Source organism: Syzygium oleosum, unplaced genomic scaffold (genome assembly GCF_021117445.2).
Source record: "Syzygium oleosum isolate NSW1041296 unplaced genomic scaffold, Sole_v2.1 Sole_v2.05, whole genome shotgun sequence".
NCBI lineage: Eukaryota > Viridiplantae > Streptophyta > Magnoliopsida > Myrtales > Myrtaceae > Syzygium > Syzygium oleosum.
Window position 1 is genome coordinate 479,594 of NW_026607489.1, and position 27,135 is coordinate 506,728.

Below are 27,135 nucleotides of genomic sequence, written 5' to 3' on the forward strand. Positions count from 1 at the left end.
AGATAGCTCCATCAGTGCGATTGCAATTCCTCCTCCTCCTCCTCCTCCTCCTCCTCCATCTTCAGCTTCTGCGCAGTGATCGCAGAGAGAGAGGGAGAGATGGCGGACTCGCACATGCCGATCTCTGAAACCTTGCTGTACGTGCTGGTGATAATAGGGCTGGTGAGCTTCGCGGGGCTCATGGCGGGTCTCACCCTCGGCCTCATGTCCCTCGGCCTCGTCGACCTCGAAGTCCTCATGAGGTCCGGTCGCCCTCGGGAACGTATCTACGCCTGTAACCCTCTCTCTCTCTCTCTCTCTCTCTCTCTCTCTCTCTCTCTGTGTGTCGATCGCTGGATCAGGTCGTCCTCTTTGTTGCTTACATTAGATGAGCTTTTTGGCTCGAGAATTAGCGATTCGCTCACGGCATATGCTAGGATTCGTGTTAGCTTGCGGTGTCTAATTCGTGTTCGTTTCGATATAATCCGTCGGCTCGGGAGATGATCTCTCTTCCCACTTCGTCCTTATTATGCAAAACCGAGCCATGCTCTCCGTGTCCCCGTGCCGAATCGCAAGCTGATTAGATGATACGGCGGATTGCGGAGAAGTGATTCGACACGATTGCCCTTTTGTATATCTATGTAATTAGGGGGGTTGTATCGATTTAACTCGCTGAATTTCAATTTTTTAGCTTAATTCCTTGTTTATCTAGCTGCCATATTGACGAATTTTTCTTGCTTTTCTCTGTCATCAGCGAAGATTTTCCCGGTGGTGAAGAATCAACATCTTCTGCTGTGTACACTTCTGGTTGGCAATTCTATGGCTATGGAGGTACTGAACGTGGTTCTTCTTCTTCTTCTTCTTCTTCTTGCAGGAAGTGGGAAAAAAGACAAGTTTGAGTTTGAGGGTTGTTTCTGTGGGGTTATAGCTTGCAGGGATAAATATTTTCTCTCTGTGTTGTAGGCTCTTCCTATATTCTTGGATAAATTGGTGCCCCCTTGGGCTGCTATTCTGATGTCCGTGACGCTGATCCTCATGTTTGGAGAGGTATGCAACTGTGAGTTCTTTGATTTGACTTAAAGAGTCGCGAGGCCTCTATCGTATTTGAGTTAAATCAGTTTCTGAACTGCAGATATTGCCGCAAGCGGTCTGTACTCGCTATGGATTGAAAGTTGGTGCGTTTATGGCACCGTTTGTTCGTGTTCTTGTTATGCTGTTCTTCCCCATAACTTATCCGATTAGTAAGGTATAATTGAGACAGAGCAAGAACTGAATGCAGGCGTCGTAAATGTGCACTTTCGAGTTCAGTTGTCAAATTAGGCAACTGAGATTATAATAATTTAATGTAATTATCATTCAACATTGCTTCTGAGTTGTTTCTTTATCATAAATGGGTTACAGGTTTTAGATTGGATGTTGGGCAAGGGCCACGCTGTCCTTTTGAGGAGAGCAGAGCTTAAGACCTTTGTTGATTTTCATGGCAATGAGGTACTAAATGCTAGTATATTCTGAATGACTTGACTTCTCTTTTTCTAGAGCTATTCATCTACTCATTCAGTTTGAAAAATGTATTGTGCATGGAACTTTTGCTAGTTAATCTTTTTGTGATAGACCTGATTGTCTGACTTGTGATTAGTTCAGTTTCATGGTTTTCTGATTACACAAGACATGTATGTTCTTGTCCATGCTCAGGCTGGAAAGGGTGGGGACTTAACCCACGATGAGACTACAATCATCGCCGGAGCACTAGAAATGACGGAGAAGACAGCAAAAGATGCAATGACTCCTATTTCGAAGGCATTTTCTCTTGATCTGGATTCAACTCTTACTTTGTGGGTTTCTTGTTTATTCTTTTAATCTTGTTCAATAAGCATTTTTTATATTCTAATTACCCTTTGTTCATTCAATGCAGGGACGCGTTGAATGAAATCATAACCATGGGGCACAGTAGAGTGCCAGTTTATTCCGGTGATCCAGCAAATATAATTGGCCTTATTTTGGTAAAATTTCTTCACAGGAAGTATGTTCTGGTGTTTTTTTTCGCTGCCATTGAGTACAGTTACATTTTGTTTGTGTTGTATTGATGTGAGAAGTTGAAAGGATATTGAGGACGTGAAGAGCAGGGAACTATATTTAGATGTTTGTATCTTGTTGTGTGTAACATAGAATTCTCTGTAATCGAGAAGAGTGATAAGTAGTTTTTATTCTTTTTACAGTGACATCTTGGTGTTCGTGTTATTTAAACGCTTTGTTAGTGTTTTATAAGATTCTCACATAACTCTGTCAGAAGAGCTAGATGGTTGCTGGCTTGCAAGCATGTGCTTTTACTGTTCTGTCAGTGTTATGGACATTGCTGGAGGGGCATCATTTTATAGTTTTGTTTATACATTGCAGTTATGTATTGTCTTCTGAAAGTGATATGAGCCTTCTGCAAATGCAAGATCACTTTGCACTGACATAGGATTCCTGGGTTAATTTACCGACATGTCTCTTGTCAAATATAAATGCAATGTATGTGTCTTGTGTTTATGCTCTTAGTTTATTGTTTGTGAAGGTGATTCAAGTTGAGCTAGTTTACTTCGTATTAGAATTGAAAGACTTCTTTGTTGCATCCTTGTTGTGTGTTTGTAGATGATATGATAGTGATACTATGGCTGCGTTATTCAACAGGAACATTATGGCATTTCTTCGTCATTTAATTGTTAGTCTGAATTCGGAAAGAAACTCAGGTTATTAGATCGAGCTTGAATTTGGTCAAATCTTGCTGCTATACCATAAGAAATGACATCCCGACCATTGTGGACAAAGAATATCATGTTCGCAATTGCTGATATGTTTTCGAACTTGGTGCATCATATCTGAGTTGCTCTTTAATTCTGTGAAATAGCTTTTCATGCATCAAAGCTGTGTGTACTGCTTTTATCAATCTGATTTTCATTGTTAAGGAATGGTTTTCTCCTGGAAGAACTATAGCATACCTTTCCTCCTTTCCATGTTGACTTTGATCCTTTTCCCCATGGGATTCCAACATGGAAACTTTGCAGGTTAAAAATCTCTTAGCTGTGGATCCTGATCACTCGGTTCCTCTTAGGAAAATGATGATTAGGAAAATTCCTCGGTATGAAAATGCATTTCCTTTGTTTATTTTCTGTTTGACCATGAATAAGACCTATTAATATTTGAACAAATGGTGGTGACGGCTTTAAAAATATGGGTCTGCGATAACCATGCTTGTATTTGAATTTACTGGACATCAGCAGCTGTTTTGTTTTCTGTCATACATACAGGGTTTCAGAGGACATGCCGCTATATGATATTCTGAATACATTTCAGAAGGGTCATAGCCACATTGCTGTTGTGTATAAGGATGTAACCAGTAAAAAGGAGCTGGCACAGGAAAGTAAGGAGGGTGAAAATCTTGAGCTCAGGGCTAGGTTTAAGAAGAAAAATAAAAAACCTGAGGCATCATCAATAAAAGGTGAGGATGTACCAAGCTTCTGGAAATTTCATCATGCGAATGTTTCAGTTCCCTTTTCTGGAGCTCAACCTTGACTTTTGCATACTGTGTGGCTGTGTTGTAACATAGAGCCCCTGTCATGAAGCTTACACCTGATTGTTAATTTCTCACAATCATCTATATTCATACATTGAAGTTTCTGTTTCCTGAATTCTTTTGATGGGATAGACTGCTGCTTGTCTAGTTTGACATCCTGTGGAGGAATATATTCCATAGGATTTCAGGAACATAATTTAATTTCTCTGCTTGGTGATAACTAGATAAGAACGAAGTCGCTCCTACTGGCACTGCAAATAATCCGGGGGTTAAGCTTGGGTTTGATGATACTGGAAGAGCAGCTACAAAGACCGAGGAAAGTTGGGCAACGAAAAAGAGTCCACCTGCCACTCCTGCTTTTAAGAAAAGGCATAGAGGTTGTTCTTTCTGTATTTTGGACATTGAGAATGGCCCTATTCCGGAGTTCCCCCCAAATGAAGAGGTTGTTGGTGTTATTACTATGGAAGATGTCATCGAAGAGCTTCTTCAGGTACGGTCTAATTCGCTTAGGCATTAAAAAAATGTATGGCACTACTGGAGAAAGCTATATCGCGGAGTATAGTGAAATGGTTTATAATATGCAGCTTCAGTTATGTCAGAATTATTGTTTGGTTTCTCGACTTTTATGCAATTGATGACCATTCGTGTCTTTACTTATTTCAGGAGGAGATACTGGATGAGACTGATGAATATGTCAATATCCACAATAAGTAAGTTCAATCTCTTATCTGCATATCAGACTACTAAATTCTGGTTATTTCTGGTGTATTCCCTGCTTGACATTTCACAAAGATTGCTCTTCATCTTGCTCAACCAGGGCAAACAGCCAGTTCTTTGCTACAAAATGAGAACTTTTCAATATCTTGGGCTTTATTATTTTGTCGATACCCAATGGTCTGTCAAGAAACTGATATATAACTAATGGGTGTTGCAGGATTAAAGTAAATATGCATGCTATTCCAGAAAAGGCTCCGAATTCAAGTTCATTAAATGCTTCTTCTTTGGAGTCCTCAACGACGAGCACGCCTTCTGCGATCTCTCCTCGCTTGGCAGTTGCAGGATCTACGACAACACTCTCGGTATCAAACAGTAATTCCTTAACCGGTTCCCCAACGACAAGCTAATATTAAGCCAGTCTCGTAAAACTGTAGTTAAACGTAGATGTGGGTACAACAGTAGTGAGAAGTGAGACGGTTGGAAATTGTTAATGATGTAATCTAAATGAGTATTGTCGGTGACAGTATGAGAATGGTCACCGATGCGGTAACATTCCTGTATTAGTCCTAGCTACTCCTCTGGGCGTTACCATCCATGTACGGAAGGTTTGGTTTGATTATAGCTATCGGCATGCTAAAAGTCGTGAAATTTCTTTTTCCCATTTGCTCTTCTCTCCTTTTTTGTTCGCTGCAACTTCCCAATACCAAATATGCAAAGAAAATATTCGCATTGAGTCAACAGCACAGATTGAAATATGTGAAGCAAGATGGAAGATGACCTCGTGGATGCATATGGAGTGTTTGCTCACGATCGCTCCTCTGAAATCGGTTGGGAGAGTGGAGATCAATCCAATAGCGTTAAGACAAGGGATGGTATTGATAGGAAATAGGAGTTAAGTAGCCTTAGGGAAAGAGAAGGCCACATAGAGGCAAAAGAGGGAAGGAGGACTTCAAGAAACCTAGGGCCGAGTACCTACTTCATAATTACCTCGAAATTTTTTACTTGTTTCGTGAAAAGTGAATAAATCAAAAAATAATTTAGAGATGATCTCTTATATCACTAATAAAAATAAATAAACGAAAAATAGTATTTCAATTTTGGGAAAGATGTTTGCACATAAATTATTGTTGAGATTGTAAATATTTTCCGTTGACTAATTATATTAAGTGATACAAGTTATCATTTTTAGGAAAATATTTTCCAAATTGTTCATTTTTCGCGAACACAAACAAAGCTAGATTTAAGAAACTATATTCACAACAAATCGTGTTAGTTAAGAGTATAATTTTAAATACATTCTATAATTTATACATTTTCAAGTATAAACTCAATTATATATAAAATCCTGATATATTTTCTTTTATCCATTTTCTAAGATTAATACTCAATATAAATAAACTATAGAAAATGGGAGATGGTAGAACATAATTGATAATATATTCTCTAACGTATTTGTTTGTCAAGTTTAAACTCAATAAAAGATAAAACCTAAATATACTTTTTCTTTATCGATTTTCTCGCATTAAATTCCAACAAAAGATAGAAACCGGCATATGACATATCAATAACCTAAGAGCTTATCGGTTGAATGCGGACGTGATAAACACAAAAGCGAGCACTCTCTCAGCTTCGGCTTTAATGATAACAGAGTACAATATCATCGTCATTTGTTAATTTCTTTTTGAGATAATCACATAATCAGTTTCTGAATTTTGACTCAATGCGCAATATGATCTATGAATTTTTGGTACACATTCAATTTAGTTCCTGAACTATATAAAAATGTTCAGCGTAGTAAAAAATGTTCGATGTAATCATTCCATTAATTCAAGTTCACGGACTACATTGAACATTTTAATATAGTTTAGGGCCTACATTGAATATGTACTAAAAGTTCATGGACCACATTAAACATTAAGATAAAGTTCATGAATTAAGAACTACATTACACATTAGGCTAAATTTTAAGGACCCTTAGTATCATTATCCTCTTTTTTTTTTTTTCTAGTTTTGCAAATTCAGAAATTCAGGCCCAAATAGTTTAATACCCTCGTTTCTCTTCTTCTTCTTCGTCGCTGCGAGAGGAAGTGCCCAGGATGCTTTGCTTCATTTCTACGATTCACGCAGTCGCTCCAAATTCTTCGCTAAAACCCTAAATGCTCGCTCTCCGATCGCCACCGTCGTCATGTACCCTCCGTCACTCTCCGCTCGCGTAACCCTCCTCGCTCTCCTCTCCGCCTCCACCCTCTACTTCCTCTACAAATCTCGCCGCCGCCGCCGCCGCCGCCACGACCTCCCCCTCGCCTCCACCGACCCTGACGGCGATGGCGGCGGCGGCGGCGCTCTCCCTTGCCGCCGAGGCAAGCTCCTCTTCATCTCCCAGACCGGCACTTCCGCAGCCCTGGCCCGTCGCCTCCTCTCCCTCCTCGCCTCCAACGGCCTCCCGTTCGACCTCGTCGACCCGCGGAGCTATGAGCCCGAGGATCTCTCGAAGGAGTCCCTCGTGTTGATGGTCGCCTCCACTTGGGAGGACGGGAAGCCCCCCGAGAACGGCCGGTTCCTCGCCGACTGGCTCGCCGAGAGCGCCGCCGACTTCAGGGTGGGATCACTGCTTCTCTCGCGGTGTAAGTTCGCCGTGTTTGGCGTCGGGAGCGGTGCATACGGAGCCCGTTTCAATGCCGTGGCGAAGGACTTGTCGGCTAAGATGAGGGCCTTGGGTGCGGCGGAAATTTTGCCTGTGTCTCTGGGGGATGTCGATAAGGGTGATGTCGATGGCGTTTTCGATATCTGGAGTCAGAAGTTGATTGCGGTAGTGAAGGGTGGTGAGGACGGTGGCGTGATATTGGAGAATGGCGTTGGCATCGGAGGGGAGAGTGAGAGTGAGAGTGATGGTGGTTTTGAGAGTGATGAAGATGGAGAGAGTGGTGACGAGTCGATGGTGGTTGATCTTGAAGATATTGCAGGTAAGGGGCCGTCGAGGAAGTCAGGGCCAGTTGCCCAAATCAATGGGAAAGCTAATGGGACGAGAGAGATGGTGACTCCTCTTATAAGAACTAGCTTGGAGAAGCAGGTGCGTAATTGGCAATTGAGGCTATTTGAACTTTTCTTGAATTGGGCAATTGAATGCATAAGATAACGTTCTCTTGGCTGGTTAAAATTTCAGCAAGTCGTATTTCTGTAATATATATATGGATATAGGTGCTTCATCACAACCTCTATGATTTCACATTGAAGCAGCTTTTATTGGTAAATTCATTGTAGAACTCTGTAGTAGGTGTCTTTATTAGTTCCCATTTTCTGTTTGCCCCTCTTTATGTTACTGGTCAAGTGGGCTTTACCTGCCGTTCATCTGTGTCTTCGGTTAGTTTCTTTTGCTAACTTGATGCCATCAACCTGCAGGGCTATAAGATTATTGGTTCACACAGTGGGGTGAAAATTTGTAGATGGACCAAATCACAACTCAGAGGTCGAGGAGGTTGCTACAAGCATTCTTTTTATGGCATTGAGAGTCATAGGTGATTATTACTTTATATTTTTCTTAAGTTTATAGGAACAATTTGATGTTTTTATCAGGCGATGCAATTTTTATCGAGAGAAAATGATGGAGCAAAGTTTGTGCTGCTGCTAGTAGTTTGTTTTTAAGTCTGGGTATTTTAACTTTTACATTCAAAACTCAAAAGGCTATGTAACCTGGACTGGACTAATTATTTGTAATTAGTTGGGTCTGCTCAGTGAGAAAGTAGCTCTGGTTACTGCATAGCTGCATTTTGTAGAGAAGTTGATATCACTTTTGGTCGCCACCCTTCCCTGTACTTCATGGAAGGAAAACTACAGTGGGCTTTCTGGAATTTTAAACCAACTACATTTGCAGAACTAATGGGATAAGGAATAAGGATGAAAGAATAATGGCAACTGAGACTTGGACTGCGTTAAACCCTGAAACTCTTACTCCTTATGACAGAGCGTTTGGGACTAAGTCTTTTTTAAGTAGATGGAAAATCCTCATTTTTTTTTATGGTCACTAGTAACATAATGACTGCTTTCTTTTCATTTTTATATTCTTTCGTATTACTGGCCATCCTCTTTGTGTTTATACCGAGAAGATGGGTTGATAGGTTGACCTTGCAGTGCTACCTATGCTTCTATTCTCATAATCCATGATCTTTCTGTCATTGGTTTCTTTTATTATCAGAATTTGCCATTTATGTTTCTAAAGCGGAAGCGAAACAGGTGCATGGAGGCAACCCCTTCTTTGGCATGTGCAAACAAATGTGTCTTCTGCTGGAGGCATCATACAAACCCTGTGGGAAAGAGCTGGCAATGGAAGATGGATGATCCTCTGGTGATTGTTGATACTGCCATAGAGCTTCACACAAAAATGATCAAGCAAATGAAAGGGGTTCCTGGTGAGGTTTATTGCTTCAGATTCTTAAATTTTTTCGGTGCGATTTCTTTTGTTGGAAGTTGGTCTTTTGCTGGTCTAGCATATGTTGCCTACATAGATGTACTTATGAATGAGCCTCTTTACTCGTCGTGACATTGTTACAGGCGTTACACAGGAACGCTTATCTGAAGGTCTCTCCCCTAGGCATTGTGCTTTATCTCTTGTTGGTGAACCTATAATGTATCCAGAGATAAATGCTCTGGTGGATGAGCTACACAGGAGGCATATTTCTACTTTTCTAGTAACAAATGCACAGTTCCCTGAGAAGATTAAAATGTTGAAGCCTGTCACACAGGTATTCCCCTCTTCTTTCTTATTTATGGGGTTTAAAATATTACTGTCATCAAAGGACTTGACCTTGATTTATATTTTTGGACATATGCAGTTATATGTGAGTGTAGATGCGGCAACAAAGGAAAGTTTGAAGGCAATTGATAGACCCTTATTTGGGGACTTCTGGGAAAGGTTCATAGTATGTGCTTTATGCTGACATTTTCATCTTAAGTAATTGAATATTCCAGTGATTGGCAGAGAAGACTTGAGCACAGTTCTTGATGAAATCTGATACTTGGACAAAAAGAAAAAATGAAGTGAATAATATTTGGAATAATTGATTTAGACGTAATAATTTTTGGTAAAATCTCCAATGTAAAAGCACCATCTTGCCTGACACTCTACCCTTCTTTGGTTTACTGTGCTGTTCCCGGAAGCATCTCTCTATGAGGCAGCTCAATTGTGAATTGCAATTCCTGTTGCTTCCATTAGTATTTGATTGATATAACAACTAGCTTAGGAAAATTTAAATGCATTTTCATCCCCACCACTCTCTCTCTCTCTCTCTCTCTCTCTCTCTCTCTCTCTCTCTCTCTCTCTCTCTCTCTCTCTCGAAATTCTGGTTTAGCCATTTTTTATTGATATGCGAAACTTGCTCGTGCAGTGGTGCTGATAAATCTAAGTTCTTATTTGGAAATCAGTCATCGCTGACATTTAAGTTATTTGCTAGGACTCCTTGCGCGAACTTAAGGACAAGCAGCAGCGAACTGTTTACAGATTGACACTTGTGAAAGGGTGGAATACTGAGGACATTGATGCTTATTCTAACCTCTTTAGCATTGGAAAGCCAGATTTTGTTGAAATCAAAGGCGTCACTTATTGTGGATCGTATGTTTTCAACCTCTCGTAATTTTTTTAATTAATGACTTTGCGTTTGGAGTTCTTGACCATTCTGACATGTCGTAGGTCCGCTACATCAAAGTTGACTATGGAGAATGTGCCTTGGCATGCTGATGTGAAAGCTTTCTCTGAGGCCTTAGCTTTGAGGAGCAAGGGTGAGTATGAAGTTGCTTGCGAGCATGTACACTCGTGCTGCGTCCTTCTGGCGAAGACGGACAAATTCAAAGTTGATGGCCAATGGTTCACATGGATAGACTACGAAAAGTTTCAAGAATTGGTGGGTGAAATCAATAAATTTGTGCATCTCTTGATTAGTTTGAGTGGGACATGGTGGTTAAGTATTTATTATCAACCTCTCGAGTTGCAGATAGCTTCTGGTAAACCATTTGACAGCAGGGATTACATGGCAGCCACACCATCATGGGCTGCGTATGGAGCCGATGAAGGAGGATTTGATCCGGATCAGTTGCGGTATAGAAAAGAAAGGCATCACAAATCGAACCGGTGATCATGCAGGTGCGCATGCACATGTGTACCTTTTGCAGGTTTAGTACCTTTGCTCTTAAACTTCAGGTGCTTCTGTGTTTTGCCTTAGGCGATAGGCAACAATTCTTTGTACAACTTTTTGCGAGGAGGATATAAGAGCAAGCTTATATACCATTTTATGCAAAGTGTTGTAGATCTCCGAGCCTCTTCAGGGCAAAATTTTGTACCAGTAAAGCTGAATCTACTAATGGGTAGTTCTTTTTCATCTCTCTCATCTTAAACGAAGTTAGTGAATACTGTAGAGGCAATTTGCTCTAAAGTTAGCGACTGTGGTCTCTCATTTTAATTAGGCTTTGACAAAGAAGGCACAACTGTTTGGAAAATATATGGATCATACTCAATCCGTCGACCATGCGTCTCGTATGTGCGGTTCACATTAGCCTCTCGTATGGTCAATGGATGCGAATGTGATGAACATGCTTCATGTAAATCCAGTTCTGGACAAATGTTTTCCTTAGAACACAATGTGAGTGCTACACGCCATGCGTCTTTGATGTAGAGTTTAATGAACGTCTCCATGTACGAGTACATAACTGTATAACAATTTCATCCTTACAAATTTCGGGACGATCCTTTTGTATCTTACATAACATCCCTATGCCTCAACTATATAAAAGGCCTCGGCCTCCAAATCTCATGTCAATTTTGTACAAAAGAAAATAGGTGGAAAAAAATTCCATTACCAAGAAATGAAAAAGAAAAATCATTCATTTATATCGTGGATTGGATTCGCATTTTTTGAGATTGAAATCACCAAAAAAAAATTAGTTGGAAAAAAAAGGCGGAACATTCCTTTTTTTTTTTGGGTTAATACTACAAAAAATCTCAAATCAGTACACTTGTGATAAATTTACTCAAAATTATTTTTTTTTATTATCAAAAATCCCAAACCGGTACACTTGTAATAATTTTACCCTGCGTTAATTTTCATTAAATTTTATTGTCAAATTTCTGACACTTGATAGCTGACGGGTGTACCAGTTTGTGGTTGTACCCTCCATTTGTCATAAGTATACGGACTTGTGATTTTTCATGATATTAATTTAATTCAACGGAGAGTAAATTTGTCATAAATATATCAATTTTGGATTTTTTATAGTCAAAAAATTACTTTGGAGTAAATTTGTCACGAACATATTAATTTAGGATTTTTCGTGTTTTTTTTTTGGGGGGGGAGGGAGTTGGGAATTTCTGGAGTGATTTTTCGAGTCTAAATAGAGGGAAGCTGCCACCGAAATTAAAAAAAACTATAAATCCAGGACCTCAAGGTCGCAAAAAAAGCCAAGGACGTAGGGTACTAGAGTTAGAGTGGGCCCCACCGTGCTCGCCCTCCTTCTTTTCTCCTTCGTGCACGACGCCATCCTCCGAGTCACAGCCCAGCTTCTTGATGGGTACACATCTCTCTCTCTCTCTCTCTCTCTCTCTCTCTCTCTCTCTCCTGTTTTTCTTTTTCTTAAATAATTTTTTTTTATTTTTTTTGGTTATTTTGGTTTTTCATCGTTGTTGACTTGGCCACTGATGTGGTTTTTGGTGTGGACGCGCCCGCCCACCGTGAGCGGGGTGGGTCCTCTGATGGATTCTCAGTCGGCACCCGGTGGGTCCCCCCACCCCCCCGGCTCTCACGCGCTTCGTCAACCCGCGGGTGCCGCCCCCCCGCTTTGCCCCCAACTTTATCAACTCCTACCGCCACAGCCACCACCACCGGCTAGCTAGCAAAATAAAACTTAGATCATGGACCCCGCCGAGCCCCGATCCGCGAGGACCCGAAATTATTTTTGAACTAATTTTGGACGCGAACGTTTAATGAGAAAGGCTGGTATGCTCACAATTGTGATTTGACTAGAGTTCGATCCGGCTCGAATATTCAGGCTCGGACAATATTCGAGCCCTACCTTATGGCTTGGTATCGGGGCCGGCCAATGACCGTATTTGCTAGTTAGCCTAGACTAGTATTTTAGGCGAATGATGATTTGAGAGAAGTTGATAATTCAATATTCGGATTTTGGATCTTTGGGTAGATTTAGATTATGAAATTTAACTCGTAATCAGTCTCCTAAACGGCTCCACATTGGACAGGCTGAAGCAACATACTTCAGCCCTCGCAATTCGATTCTCGAACTCATGAATATATATATATATATATATATATATATCAAATTTTATGAGATCTTAAGTTTGGTTAAGGCAATCATCGATGTAGGGCTTACTCCCAGATGATTTGACGCACCCTGGTTATGTGTTCAAATCCTTCGGTTGGTCTTTAGTCTCAGAAAGCTTTTGGTTCAGCCACGGTGTTGGTTCGATTGTACCATGGCGTAGAATACCTCAGGTTTACTTCCACTAACATTGTGGTGGGGGTAATGGTGATGAGCTCAGTTCAAATGAGCAATAGTTATAGTTAAAACTAAAGATTTTCGTATTGGGTATCGAATTTCTATGATAGCACCAAGAAATCGCTGATACCGATCGCCCCTCTCCACACCTTTTTTTCCCAAGAAATAATCGGTTAATCCTTTCATTTGATTACGAGCAGTGTTTGCTTGCCTTTTGACCTTCTTTGAGCTGCTAACTATTGAGTTACCTCTTACAGACAGATTGCAAGAGAGCTTAGCTTACAACTATCTTGTGTGGACTGATCTAATTGATCGAAAATCATCTTTAGATGATTAAATCAAAGCACAAGCAATTCAATTATAGTGGAAGATAGAGCACATAATTATCACACATATGATGCGGTAACTGGTTATCGCATATCATGTTATCCACGAAAATTTCATGTCATAATTATCGAATATAATCTTGTTTGAGATGCTTACCGAATATAATATTGTTTCATATGCGTAAGGTTTGATCTGTGGTTGTGAACGAGAAATTGTCATCGAACCAATTGAATTAGGATGCGCCAGATCGATATATTCACTAAAAGGAGTAACATGAAGTTTAGAATCATGGCATGAATATAATGATCAGTGAAGTGCTCCAGATAACGAAGGTGTATATCTTGACTTCTCCACTGGGGACCTACCCCCAACCTAATGCTTCGGTTTGACTTGCTTTAACAGCAAGTGGAATTGGTTGAAAAATTCGAAGTAGAGCTACACAGCATGATGTGAGCGAGGTGCTCTAGTTGGCGGAGCTATAGCCCCCGTGTTTGTGACGCGCACATCCTATTGTATTGTGTATACAATTTCTTATCGAGATGAATTTTGCATTATTCAATACAAGAAATCATTTTTTGCCTTTATAAATTGGATTTATATCGACAATCTTAGAGTGCGTTTGTTTCGCGGAAAACTTAATGATAAAGGAAAATGTTTTTCGGATAAATCATTTTTCAAGAATACACTTAGTTTTCCTTTATTTTGTGATACACAATGGAAATTGTTTTATGATGTTTGGATTTCATTGGAAAATGATTTCAATCTCATGACTTAATTTCAGGCAAAAAGAAAAAATCGAAATTTTTATTTTTTAAAATTTTTTTTTAAATTGGATTTTTTAATTAATTTTAATTTCTTTTTTATTTTTTCCTTTTTTTTCTTCTCTTTCGTTTTCTTTTTTCTTTTCTTTCCTTTTCTTTCTCCACCTTCCTCCACCGCGACCAACCGGTGACACCCCGGCGACGGCCCCAAGCGAACTCGAGCTTGCTGGCCTCGGGCAAGCAGTGAGCCCGCCAGCCTCGGTCAAGCCCGGCTGGCCTGGATTTGGCGAGCCGCGAGCTCCCTGGATTGATTGAGCTTGGGCTCGCCTGGATCTGGCGAGCCACGAGCTCGCCGACCTCGGCTGAGCCCTAGCTTGTCTAGATCTACTGAGCCTCGAGCTCGCCGGGCGAGGTCGAGGTGAGGTGGAGGCGGCAAGGTCCAGGCGAGGTCGGGCCTTGTACGACGCCGGCGAGCCCGAGCTCGCCAAATCCTGGCGAAACTCAAGCTCGCTGCACTGAGGTTGGCGAGACTCTAGCTCGCCGAGATCTGGCTAGCTCGGCCTCGGCTGAGGCCGGCGCTTGTGGCCGGCGACTGGCAAAGGGAGAAAGAAGGAAAAATAAAAAAAGAAAAGAAAAGGAAAACAAGAAAAAACAAAAGAAAAATAAAATGTTAACAAATTTAAGATAATCAATTCCATAGAGTGTTTTCACATTCTTAAAGTAGGGAATTTACTTTTCTAAATTTATACATGAATGGTTTCCTTGACCGAAAAGCGTTTTTGGTTGACCAAATTGTTTTCGGACAACTAAACGGATAAAAGTCCGGAAAACATTTTCCCGGAAAACAATTTCATCAAAACAAACGCACCATTAGTTAAAATTGCAAGCGTCCCGAGAGAGAGATATGTTTGTTAACGACATGTTTGGCGAGTTAATAAGGATGACTTATTACTACCTTATCATACTTTTGCAATCACATTCGTAAATCTATCCAACATATAGTTTAAAAGGGACGAGTTAACAAGTGCCGCATCTTGTTTAGTGACTATCTCAGTATGCATTACATTCTCAATGCTTTAACCGTTCTTGTTGCTGCCATCGGAAATCAAAACTTTCCCTACACGACATACAATAACGTCGGGCCACTCGTGACCAAAATGCGATTCAAAATCTAACTGCTGCCGGAGAGATATCGATTAGTCACAAACATACGGTATAATCTACCTAGCATCAGGTTAAATGTAGTAGCTGCTACGAAACTAATGCTAGACAGCTATATAATGCTTGTGGATAAAATCTCTGGACTCCATCCCAAATTCAATTCAGTGTTAGCATGGTCCACCACTTGGCCTCTCTACCAAGTACGGCCTCACAAGGGAAGTGGGCGTCACGTGCAGCAGACAGCGATTCGTGCGCTTTGTCTCTCTCTCTCTTCTTTTTCCCGAATTCTGGATTTCCTACGATTCTTTTACTCCTCCTTCCTTTCCCTGGTTTATTTTGGCGTCTCTTCGAACGGGCACGAGTCAGTCAGTGAGCCGCGCAGTGGAGGGCAGACACAGGTCTGCAACTTGCCAATTCCTGCCTCATTATTTTTCCCCCATCCCTCAAAGATTGCATTCTCCTCATCCTCATCTCTCTACTTATCGTTTTTCTTCCCTCCCCCTCCCCCTCCCCCAAAAAAGCAGCAGAAAAGGTTTGATGGAAATTACACTTGAATGTTTATCATTCATTTGGTTGAGCAGATGGGTTTATCCAATTCAACTGTGGACTTCAAAGATAGGATTCAATCTTGATTGGATGTGTGGGGTGTGTGGAGTGGACCTACCCAACATATTCAAAGTTAAGTCTCATCCATTTATGTTTATGACAAAACAAAACTAAAGCACCCACAACCAGAATATAAGCAAGAAACTTGAAAATACTAAAAAAGGATAAAGAAAGGGAGAAAGAAAAAACCATGTTCATCTGTGATTCTGATTCATTGATTGGTTTGAGCACACAGATAAACCACAAGCTAAAAAACAACAAAAGAAGAGACCGATGACTTCAATCAGTGGGTAACTTCAATGAAGCGTGGGGGCATAGAAAGTGGAAAACAAACCCATACCAGTAAACCTAATTTGCAGCAGTATTCCGTCGTCGTCGTGTCAACACATAGGTATGAAGAATACATGTGAGCCACATGTGAAGTGTTAAAAAGGCAGGAATGATCTTCGATCATCTAATTGCCTGATCAAGACCAGAGCTACAAAACCAAAAGACAGAATGAGTTGCGCAGAGAAAAGAGTAAGATAGTAAATGGGTCCGTCTTCTTTGTCAGCTGCTCTTACGAGGCTTGCTCTTTCTTCTCACTCTGCTTCTGCTGCTAGTCCTTTTTGTTGATGACTCCTGCAACGTCTCTTGCTTCTGCTCTTCCACTTCACCAGCTCTGGCTTTCTTCGTTTGGTCCGCTACTTTAGCTTCTTCTTCTTCTTCTTCCACTACTTCAGCTTGTTGTATTGGATTCTGTTGTTCCTCTTCTTGCTTTGGTTCAGCCTTTGCTTCGACGATCTTGCGAGGTCGGCCTCTCTTTCTGGGTGTCACTACTGGAGACTTGGTTTCGTCTCCTGCTGCTGGTGCTGATGATGACGCTTCTGCTATTGCCACCGATAGTTCCTTCGTTTTCTGTGCCTTCCTCTTTCCCATCTTCCCCCAAATCAAGAAAACAAATAGAATAAGAATTCCAGCTTCTACTCAAATCTTGGGTGAACCGGTAATACCCAAAAACCTTCGATGAAACCTGTAGAACCCACCAAAACCAGAGCCAGATGTTTACTCTATCACCAAATCAAAATTGGTTTAGATGATCTTACTTTTCTCAATATAAACTCTCTCTCTCTCTCATCGAGAAGAAGCTAATAACTGCACAGCAACCACTTCTTCTTCTTTTTTTTTGGGTATGTAGCAACCACTTCTTTTACTCACTGAATGAATAGAATAAATAAAAAGATCACCAAATCATCTTTGCCTTTTCTTGGTCAAAGGAGTGTGAGACCCGACCCATCAGCTTCTCTCTGTGTATTGTTTTCTGCATATCCTGCGTCTCTCTACCTCTCTCTCTCTCTCTCTCTCTCTCTCTCTAGCGGACGAAAAGAGATATGTGAACGGAGACAAAAGGAGGAAGAAATGAGGTCGAAAGGGGAGTCAGCAGAGAAACGAGAGCCTGAAAATAAACGGCGAAGGCGAGGCGACTGACTAGGGTTTATTAACGTTACCCCACCAAAGGTCTCACATATGAAATTATTAATATTATTTTATATGAATTTTTTTTAATATGACTTTGATACATCATGTTATGGAAAGCTTGTTAAAGCCAGGAATCATATAGGGGGTCGGTGCCTACAAATAAACATTTAGCGGGATGTTACTCAAGACACCTTACTAATTATATCTATTAAAGAAATGTTTTCATTTCTGATATGTTGATTATGCATAACTTGATAAAAAATAATAATTCATTGAAAACGACAAACCTTCCTAATTGTGTAACGAGTGCTTTGGAAACTTTTGTTAAGAAGATCTTCATTCCAATTCTCGGTTTATAACACGGTCACGCGATATTCAACTCCACCTTTCTATCTGTCATTTCTTTCTTTTCTAATTGTCCCAACATCCTCGTTTTTAACGGTGGTAATAATTTCCTTTCTAATTCGTCCAAGCATATTCTGATCATATATGACTGCATACTGGACTTGGCTTTAGAGTTGGGTTGTGTAATCGAACATGATAAGACTCATCGTCCAATTGAACGAATAAGATGTTTCGAGATACATGCAGTCATGTCGCTTTCGGACGAGGATGAAGCGCACGAAGGACACCGACCCCTCCTTTATGGCCTTTGCCTTTCGGTTGACTACCCCAGCCAGCAAAGCACTTGACAGGAAAATAGATTAGGTCTATGTATCAGCAACATGCATCACCAAATAAGGAGAAGTGTAATGCCTTACCGTGGAACGAACGGTTACGACTTCAATTTCTACATCAGCCTCGGGATGTCGACAAAGATCGAGTTGGACCCAATCGATGCCGAACAACCTTAACATTGTCACCACACGATCCCTCTAATATTTGATGGAAGTGAGCTAAATTTTCGCAACAAAACTTTGCCTTCTAATTGAGTCACTTATCCCCCTACCAGTCTTTAGAATTTTTATGCTCTGAAGCATATATCTTGTCTACTCAGACTTTTACTTAATGAGAATGCAAATCTTTATTCGACCAAAAAAAGAGTCCGAAAACGCAAATCTTTGGTCATCAAAGCCAACCGCAACAAAACTTTGCCTTCAAATTGGGTCGCTTCCCCCTACCTGTCCTTGAGAATTTATATACTCTGAAGCATATATCTTGTCTACTCAGACTTTTACTTAATGAGAATGCAAATCTTTATTCGACCAAAAACAAAGTCTGAGATTGCAAATCTTTGGTCGTCAAGCCAACCGCAACAAAACTTTGCCTTCCAATTGGGTCGCTTTTCCCCCTACCTATCCTTTAGAATTGATATACTCCGAAGCATATATCTTGTCTACTCAGACTTTTATTTAATGAGAATGCAAACTAAGAATGCAAATCTTTGGGCGTTAATGCCCACCATAACAAAATTTTGCCTTTAAATTGGGTCGCTTATCCCCCTACCTGTCTTTTAGAATTACTATGCTCTGAAGCATATGTCTTGTCTATTCAGACTTTTACTTAATGAGATGCAAATCTTTATTCTACCAAAAGAAAAAAGTTCGAGAATGCAAATCTTTGGTCGATAAAGCCCATCGCAATAAAACTCTGTCTTTCAATTGGGTCGCTTATCCCCTTACCTATCTTTTAAAATTGCTATGCTATGAAGAATATATCTTCTCTACTCATATTTAATGAGAATGCAAATCTTCAACCAAAAGAAAAAAGTCCGAGAATGCAAATCTTTGGTCATCAAAACCCACCGCAACAAAACTTTGCCTTCCAATTGGGTCGCTTATCCTCCTACCTGTCTTTTAGAATTGCAAAGCTCCGAAGCAAATCTTTATTCGACAAAAAAGAAGTCTGAAAATGAAAACAGAAAGTTCACCCATCATAACGCCTCAACTAAAAGGAGTAACAGTATCCAGCGAGTCGTTCGCAGTTTGAGAGATGCACGCTAGAAAAGAAGGGACAATCAAGGGGGCATTAGATCATCTTAAGACCAACATGAACTATTTATAAGAAGTAAGGTCTAATTCCAAAAAAAAGCACTAATAAGTAATGATTTTGGCCCGAGCTTTTTTTTGTCTAAAAAAAAAGCACCAACTTTTTACTCAAGTCTCAAATATAGCCCCTATTATGAAAAATTGTCAAATTGTTCAAGCTAGATTTGAAATTCAAAAGAAAGTTTGTGATTTTTAATGAGACAAAAAAAATTCAAGACATAATTATCACTTGGTGTTTTTTTTGGTGTTTTTTTTTTTTAAATTAATGGTACCGTGCGAAAACATTCACTGCATGACTTCTTTTGTGCACTCCCATAAAAAAGACTAGCACACACGATCGCAGAGCGTCGTCATATGGCATACAAACAGATGATCACAACCGGAATTGAGAAAGAAAATTGAACATGAATTGAAGTGGCAACTGGCCTTCTTACTCGAGCAGTGAATATGATGAGAAAAAGCGACTACCTGTTAATTTTAACGATGGAGAAAAGCCAGCTCAGTTCGCAAATACTTTATGAAGCTGACGACTACGGACCGACTGATATTAAGGGATCCAAGTGGACTCGAACCACCATCCTCCCAAGCCCAGTGGGCTTGAGCGCTCTTACCATATTTGAGCTTATGGACCCACCACAAGGCAAAACTCAAACCAAAAAGTCACAAAAGGATCCAATCAAAACAACAGAAGAAATGAACAAACGTGCAGGGAAAAGAAACGTAGACTTCAACTTCTTCACCTTGTCTGGGTAAAAGAATATTCGCATGACCTAATTCTTACTTCGCAATAGTTTACCTACACACAATCTCTATTTCCCTATTAATTTAAAACGTCAGAAAGAGAACTAAGAACAGGGATTCAGGATACCAACATACCACGCCCCCGGAGGACAGGCCATAGAGAAATAAAAACAACTCATTCAAACTGAGAAAGAAAAATAGTAAGGACCCTCAAAATTTCATTGGCTTCACTTTCATCTCGAGTTAGCGTATATATCGTTTCGGATTTTTTTTTTAACTTGAGCGTAAATACTGAAATCAAACGAAAAATTCCTAGAAAATAAAATTATTCATGAATTGATACAAAACACGCTCAAAACAGCAACCCCAGCAGATACCCAATCTCTGAGGCCCTCTGGAAAAGGAAATAAAGAAACAACTATCGTCTAATGTTAATTAAAATAAGAAAATCGATTTACAAAGTTGGCATACTCGTAATTCTTGCGCAAATAAACTTAAAACAGTTGAAACTCGCCCATAGAAATGTATCGAACTTTCTCGACTTTCCAAAGATATTCAATGTTTTTATAAAAATATCCAAATTTCCATAAAAAGAAAAGAGCCAAACTATATGCCCGTGACCTTCTTTTTTTAACGTTGCCAAATTTCATCAAAATGAAAATGTAAAATATGCATAAGAATCAGTCCGGCATCACGGTGCGCCCTCGAAAGACAATTGGGATTTTAAAGCTCACCGATCGACTGTATTCATGCACCAGCACTCGATATAGGTGAGCCAACTCCATCTCCAGCTGCTTTCCAACCAAAAATGAAACTCCCATCTTAGTTGCTGGGATGGAGTAGGATCGTGTTCACCTAGTTCATACACGAATATTTCCAATAACTGACAAGGCACAAGAGGATATGACACTTGCGAAAATCCAGACGTCCGGTACTTCCCAACATCTCTCAGAAAACTCAAAACTCAGAAATTTTCCAAACTACGTTGGAAGACAACAGATCTTTGCTTCACAAGCTCTCCAACTGAAATGGCTTCGCCAGACCTTGAAAGAAATTGGGCGCCTTGATATCGTAAAACAATCAACCAGAATCTGATAATACCATATCTACTACATCCATGCGTCACTGTTGAAAAGCACAAATTGACAACATAGGTAATAAGGACTATAACCAAGGAATAAATGTCCTAAATCCTTAAGAAACATATATACCTTTCCAAGAATCAGACGACGATGAAGGCAGGTTCAGCAACTCAGTTCCATGACAAACTCACCATCGGCACTCAAAAGCAAATACTTCCATGTGTTTATGAATAGGAATGAAACTAATTCGTCTGTTCTCTACCAATGAGTCAGAATGTGTACATTTGTGTTTGTCTTTGATAATGGTAGATTCCCTCAGGAGTTCACCAATAAGAGCCAAATGAGGGCTTGGAGTTATTAAGACAAGCCAGCAGCAGGGATCCACAGCTACACGACAACACTTTGAATGGCACCAAGCTTAGCTCTCTACCTAGTCACACAATTTTATTAGACACATCCATCAAAATATAAGATCCCAGTTACCTGAACATTTGATAAAATGAACCATATAAACCAGAAAAACCTAGGATGAACAAGGTTATACCACTCAAAAACATTAAAACATGTGTTGAACTTAAAAGCACTGGATGCAACTGAAAGACTGAATTTCCACCCAAGTGACTCGTAATTAATGGCACAAAAAGGGAAACCAACAGAAAGAAAACCGACATGCCAGACCAAATTACCAATTGATTCTAAATTCAAATTGGCACAAGCTTCCACAAAGCTGCTTGGGCTCTTCTAGAATCCATTCATCCTTCAGCAACAAAGGAGTCAGGTTCAACTGATGAAGTACAGAAGTCAGGAGAAAAGACCACACTGAAGCTCGAATATAGAGACTGAGTTGACTATATCTCCATCTAAATCTGGTGCTGCTGCCCATGGGTAGGACATGCCTGGGCCATTCACTAGCCGAGTCTTTCGAAGTCATAAATCCGGTCCAGCCCGACCCTTAATAGTTCATTTCAAAAGGCTCGACGGTTCAGGCTTGTCATGGTCTCGTAAATTTGGCATTATACCGTCGCTCTAACAGCTTCACGAGAGAAGTGCTCCTCCATCCAGATGCTAGAACAACCAAAAACTTGCAGGTTAAGACAAGTTTCGACCAAAATAAAAAGAGACATGTACAACATAAACAGTAAAGCAAAAGCTTGCTCAGTCAAATATCTCACCTGCATGCACAAAGGGATGATGACATCTTCTCACGAGCGTTGACCGAACTCCAGCAAGATAGCTCGATTTTCAATTAAAAACAGACTTAATGCACACAACTCTTAGTACATGAGAGTACATGAAATGGTCATTACACTAATAGAACACACATACATTCTAACTGCTCTGAAAGCACATCAGCTTCGCGCTACAAATAATTTCACTACTACATACATAGCAAAAACAAGTAAATGCACATCCTACTTCAATCAACTATCTTGCCCAGAATTTTCATTGCCGTTGCTTCATATATAGAAATACAGCAAAATGAAGGGAGACAAAACAGAGGACGTTCTCATGTACCATGGATCATTTCTCTCAGAGATACGCATTGGTTTAACTTGAGAACTGTAATAATCAGCTTTACAGGAAGCATCTTGCAATTGATTTGTCTTATAAAGTGCATTAATCTGGCCAATTTTACTTTGCATTACTACCTTTACTCGAAAGAGATTAATTAAGAGACCGATGGGTATTCTCAAAAAATTTGCATAAGTAACGGTACATGAAATATCAATTAACACTATTTACTCTTCATAGTTATAGAGGTTAGGGAACTTCTCTAACTCACAATAGCAAATCCATAAAAGTATGTAGCATGCCAATCTTTGTAATGATTCATTTTCATGTGCCCTTTAAACAGAATTAGCTGTTCGCCATCAGCAATAAGTTGCAAAGGGATACATAAAACTTGTGATGATATCAAATGCAGCTATGGCATGCTGATGATTGATTCGGTAAAGGCGCAGAACATAAAACTGACAGTGATATATACCTAGTAGTTGAGATGTAATTGGGTACCTCCAATATGTATAATAGACACCATTTCCACTGAATAACAAGGGGAAGTGATCTTTCTGCTCTTTTTTTTGTGTTTTGTCATGCTTAACCAGCCATGTTGAACCATTTTCTCTTAGAGAGAAGGAGAGCGAGAGGGAGAGGAAGGGGAGAGGGAGAAGGAGGGGAGAGAGAGAGGAGGGAGACCAGGGCCAAAAAAATAAAGCCCGTACGATCTCCCCCCCCCAACAACCAAAAAAGACCATCTTATTAAGGGTTCCTTTGACCTGCCATGCAAGCGCACCTGTCATGGCAAAGGTCGTCAACAATGACTTTTTTTGACATCCCACGATTACTTCCTCTCACATCCGTCTTTTACAGCCATACAAATTTCTTCTCACATATGCTTACCATGCTTACCTCTTTCACAGATAATGGAGAATATGAAACTAACCAGCAGATCATAACCCCAGCTGCTAGGCAAATTTTAGAATAACCTCTTTCTATCTTTCCAGCAGCACCACGCCGGTTTCGAATTGCATCTACATGTTCCTCTTCCCTCTAAAAACACTTTAGCAATGACCATCCACGATTCTTCGATCCAAATTGAACAAAGGGGACCCTCCTGCCAAACCAGAATTCTAATGATACAAGGTCAATCAAGGGACCAGCACTTAACCAGTCGAAACAAGTAAAGACACGCTCAATGTGTACATTTACATAAAGGATTAGGAGGAACAAAAAAGAAGAATACCTATTATTCCAAATTCTCTTCTTGCAGATCTTGTGCGAACACGCACTTTGCCACGAAATAAGGGCAAGTAGATCTCTCAAAGACGATCCAGATTACTCTCTTACGTCTGATGAAGAAACTGAAAGTAAAGTCCCATCTACATGAACTTACTTTACTGGGACTATACAAAGAAGCCCATCATCAATAGAGTCCCTTAAGAGCATGTCCATTTATGTGAGCCACAGGATTAGAATGCAAAAATATTGCGTAACAAATTTAAGTATGATGGCGGACAGTGATCATCGGCTGTGGTAAGCATTAGCCATTAATTGCGATGAAATTGCTCGAGAACAACAATGAAAAAGCAGATTCCAAGACTTGCAATTGCAAATATCTGTGAATAGCGTCAAACCTTCTGACTGTTACCCACGTTGATGCACTAAAATATATACTGACACAGCACCAGTTTGCAAGAAATCCACTATTAAATGGCCGAAATTGACCATATCTGTGAATAGCGTCAGACCCGCTGCTGTTATTAATGTCTTGATAAACTAAAATATATACGGGTAGTAACAGTTTGGTCCACTGAAATTCACTGGCGGCACTCGACACCGGTGAATGGAAAGTAAATATCGTATAAATTCAGAAGGCGAAGCTATGGTAGAATGGATAAAGCAGTGTAGTTGTACCTTCGGATAGAGTATCATCGAGGACTTCCTCCAGTATAAGCCGAGTGTGATATTTTGAGGTCATCCCGTCAGAACTTGTTTGCCTTCCGATTAATGAAACAATTGGTTTCTTGCGAGATATCAGCTATAAACCACGTGCAGCTGTCTGAGAGAGAGAGAGAGAGAGAGAGAGAGAAAGAGAGAGAGAGAGGGAGAGAGGGAGACGACACCACGCCAAGGGGGGGAGAGCCGGGCAAAAGAAAACCCCGTGCCATCTTCCCCCCACACAACAAAAAAGCAAACTTTTATTGGGGTTTTTGACCCGCCATGCAAGCGCACCCGTCATGGCAGAGGTCGACGACAATCGCACATTCTTATTCCAACATCTCATCATCTTTTCCCTCTCACGACCCCTTTTAGAAAACCTCACTCGCCACTTGTTTCCCCCCACACACAACCAATTATACCTCTTTTCATAAATAACGAACAACCAAAAACTGACCAGCAGATATTCAATCATGTATCAAACCGTCAAGGCCATCTCTTCCCATCATCGCGCGAGTCCTTCCTTGTACAAGAATACACAGACCCCGGCTCTAGCAATCGCCATCCACACAGAAAACATCAAAAGGCCTCCTCAATCGAGCTGACAGTCCGCGGCAACACGTCCTCAACGAGGAACACGCGATCCGCCGCATCTGAACAGCAGCACGATTGCACCAAAAGTCGTTACATACGCTTAAAAACCAAGCGAAATCAACCAATAACAATCAGGAAAACTAACAGCTACCCGCAGCCGTGAACTCTCGGCCTCCATGCGCGGCGATGAATCCGCGGCACAAGAAAACCCGAGGCGGATATCTCGAAACACCGCCCGGATCACAAGACCCCGATGCTCGACCGATCTGCTCCGAAAATCGTAAAAGATCGATGATGCAAGAGGGACAGATCTAGCGCACAGACACGGAGAGTCTTCATCGAATCATACAGGAGAAGCGAAAAGAGGATCCGTACCGAATCTACCGCAGACACGCGCCATATCTATGCTCGATCGACAGATCGCGGACCGATCTACGAGAATCCACGGCTCAATCGATCGGACATGTCGAACGGGAGAACAGATCGATGGAGAAATCCGATGCAGGTAGAGACGGAAACCCTAGCAGCGGAGGTTGACCCCCAAACTGGAAGCAGAGGACGGAGGAATATGACGAAAGAAGAAGGGGGCGCCTTTTATAGCTCCCGCTCCAATTTGTGATCCAACGGCGGTCGGAGGTTCCCCGGGCGTTAAGACAAGATCTGCGGCTAAGATTGCGAGGTTGGGAAAGCGGAATCGACGGTCGCCGTCGCGAGGAAGGTTCTAGGGATTCGCGCCGCGTGACGAAGTTATCCGCATCACGGTTGCGTGAGTTTGGCGTCGTGGGCAGGCGGGCGAAGAAAATGTCAAGGGATTGGACCTTGTTTGGAGAGGCGAACAAACGTGCCCTCACGACCGACGAGATTTTCCAAGTACCACGCGTTAACTTTACCGTTTTGAATGTTACCCGCTCAGATGCCGACACGTGTGCACATTCAATTTGGACGGCCACGATCAAAACATCCCTTTTTCATTTTTTTTTTATCTTTTGTCTCTATTAATCTGGACCGCCCCGGTTTCTAACTTCTCAGAGCAAAATTTTTTTTTTATCCGTCTTATTTCTTTTTAACTTTTGCTGATCACCTTTTTGTTTTTTTTCGACTTCCTTGTCAAGCAATGACTTTCTCAACTCATTAGCAAATCCCACCTTAGCCTAAACATCATCTCTTTCCTCCCTTCAGAACTTAAACTTGTTGAGGTTATTACATTATACCCTTTCTTGAGAGCTTCCTCGTACCTGAGGAAGAAAACGAGGGAATTGAAAGTCAATAAATTCTTAATCCCCCAAGTGGACTCCTTCAACCGGCAAATTGCTTCATTGCACCAAAAAATCAATGATCGTTCGCTTCCCCATTTTAGCGGGTTGCCTTTTGAGAATCTATATAGGAGAAACTTTCAGCTTCCATGGGCATCAATCAAAGGCAGGTAGGGACTAGTTGAGTTCCTACCTTCTTCTTAAGCAAGGAAACATGGAAAACCGGATGAATCGCAATTGCAAGGAGCAACTTAAGCTTGTAAGCAATTGGTTCAAGCAAAATCTAGAATGGATTTTGCCCAACCAAGGATCCCTACCCATAGTGTTGAAGTTTCATGTATACTATTGGGCCTATTTGGTTCAACTTTTAGGAAAAGCCTTTGGGAAAATGCAAAGGCCATTAGAGAAAAGAGGTTTGGTGAAATGCAAATACTATTTGGTAAACTGTAATTAAAAAGTACTTTGGAATGCAACTTTCGGGGAAATGCCGTTTGGTAAACATATATTTGGAAAGTTGTTAGCTATGCCAATTAAATTTTTAAACTTTAATTAGTTTAAAATTAAATAAAAATAATGACCGTAACTTTTATATTTTCGCATTGAGAATAATGTAAAAGAGATGTATTAATAAATTTATAGATAAAAAAATCACATGACAGTGAATCTTTCTCAATTAAAAAGAGTAATTTTCATTATAATAAACATGATCACATATATCTCGATGAAAGAAATAAGTTATCCATAAATATTACAAAGCTCTTTAACTATTACTCAAACTCAAGGCTATTTCATCACGTAAACATGCCATGTAAGAAGATGCATTATCATTTGAAGTACTCGCCCCCTCATTTATAGCATCATGATCACCTGAATATCCATACTCGGGATCTAGATTTGCTTTTTCAAAATCCGTATCGATCACGACATTTCTTCGTATGTAATTGTGTAAAGCCATCGTCGCTATAACAATTTGTACTTGCT

General features: G+C 40.6%; 3 protein-coding genes and 1 long non-coding RNA gene across 7 annotated transcripts; 2 read left to right on the forward strand and 2 right to left on the reverse strand.

The window, feature by feature from the left end:
- On the forward strand, positions 1–4,910 carry LOC115670753 (DUF21 domain-containing protein At1g47330). Its single transcript, XM_030592109.2, has 12 exons — positions 1–274; positions 734–810; positions 943–1,026; positions 1,112–1,225; positions 1,381–1,467; positions 1,672–1,811; positions 1,892–1,979; positions 3,024–3,097; positions 3,267–3,457; positions 3,757–4,022; positions 4,196–4,242; positions 4,467–4,910. Exons 1-12 carry the CDS (start codon positions 100–102, stop codon positions 4,654–4,656), a joined length of 1,533 nt encoding a protein of 510 aa, XP_030447969.1. The 5' UTR covers positions 1–99; the 3' UTR covers positions 4,657–4,910.
- A 1,387-nt stretch (positions 4,911–6,297) lies between these two features.
- LOC115670795 (S-adenosyl-L-methionine-dependent tRNA 4-demethylwyosine synthase) lies at positions 6,298–10,619 on the forward strand. The gene is made up of 8 exons (XM_030592157.2): positions 6,298–7,319; positions 7,649–7,764; positions 8,480–8,655; positions 8,798–8,988; positions 9,079–9,165; positions 9,697–9,854; positions 9,933–10,143; positions 10,234–10,619. The coding sequence occupies exons 1-8, from the start codon at positions 6,435–6,437 to the stop codon at positions 10,372–10,374; spliced, it is 1,965 nt and encodes a 654-aa protein (XP_030448017.1). The 5' UTR covers positions 6,298–6,434; the 3' UTR covers positions 10,375–10,619.
- Positions 10,620–15,777: 5,158 nt separating this feature from the next.
- On the reverse strand, positions 15,778–17,046 carry LOC115670901 (uncharacterized). Its single transcript, XM_056312023.1, has one exon. It carries the CDS (start codon positions 16,516–16,518, stop codon positions 16,150–16,152), a length of 369 nt encoding a protein of 122 aa, XP_056167998.1. The 5' UTR covers positions 16,519–17,046; the 3' UTR covers positions 15,778–16,149.
- Positions 17,047–20,329: 3,283 nt separating this feature from the next.
- Positions 20,330–25,455, reverse strand: LOC115670679 (uncharacterized). 4 transcript variants are annotated; one of them, XR_004004530.2, is made up of 6 exons: positions 25,053–25,455; positions 23,613–24,960; positions 22,042–23,480; positions 21,353–21,934; positions 20,999–21,299; positions 20,330–20,642 (listed from the first exon to the last, which is right to left on the reverse strand). It is a non-coding gene; the product is annotated as an uncharacterized LOC115670679 (long non-coding RNA). The 4 variants fall into 4 exon arrangements; XR_008816524.1 differs by lacking the exon at positions 20,330–20,642 and having other exon boundaries at positions 20,955–21,295; positions 21,556–21,934; XR_008816523.1 differs by lacking the exon at positions 20,330–20,642 and having other exon boundaries at positions 20,955–21,299; positions 21,556–21,934.
- Positions 25,456–27,135: the final 1,680 nt, after the last annotated feature.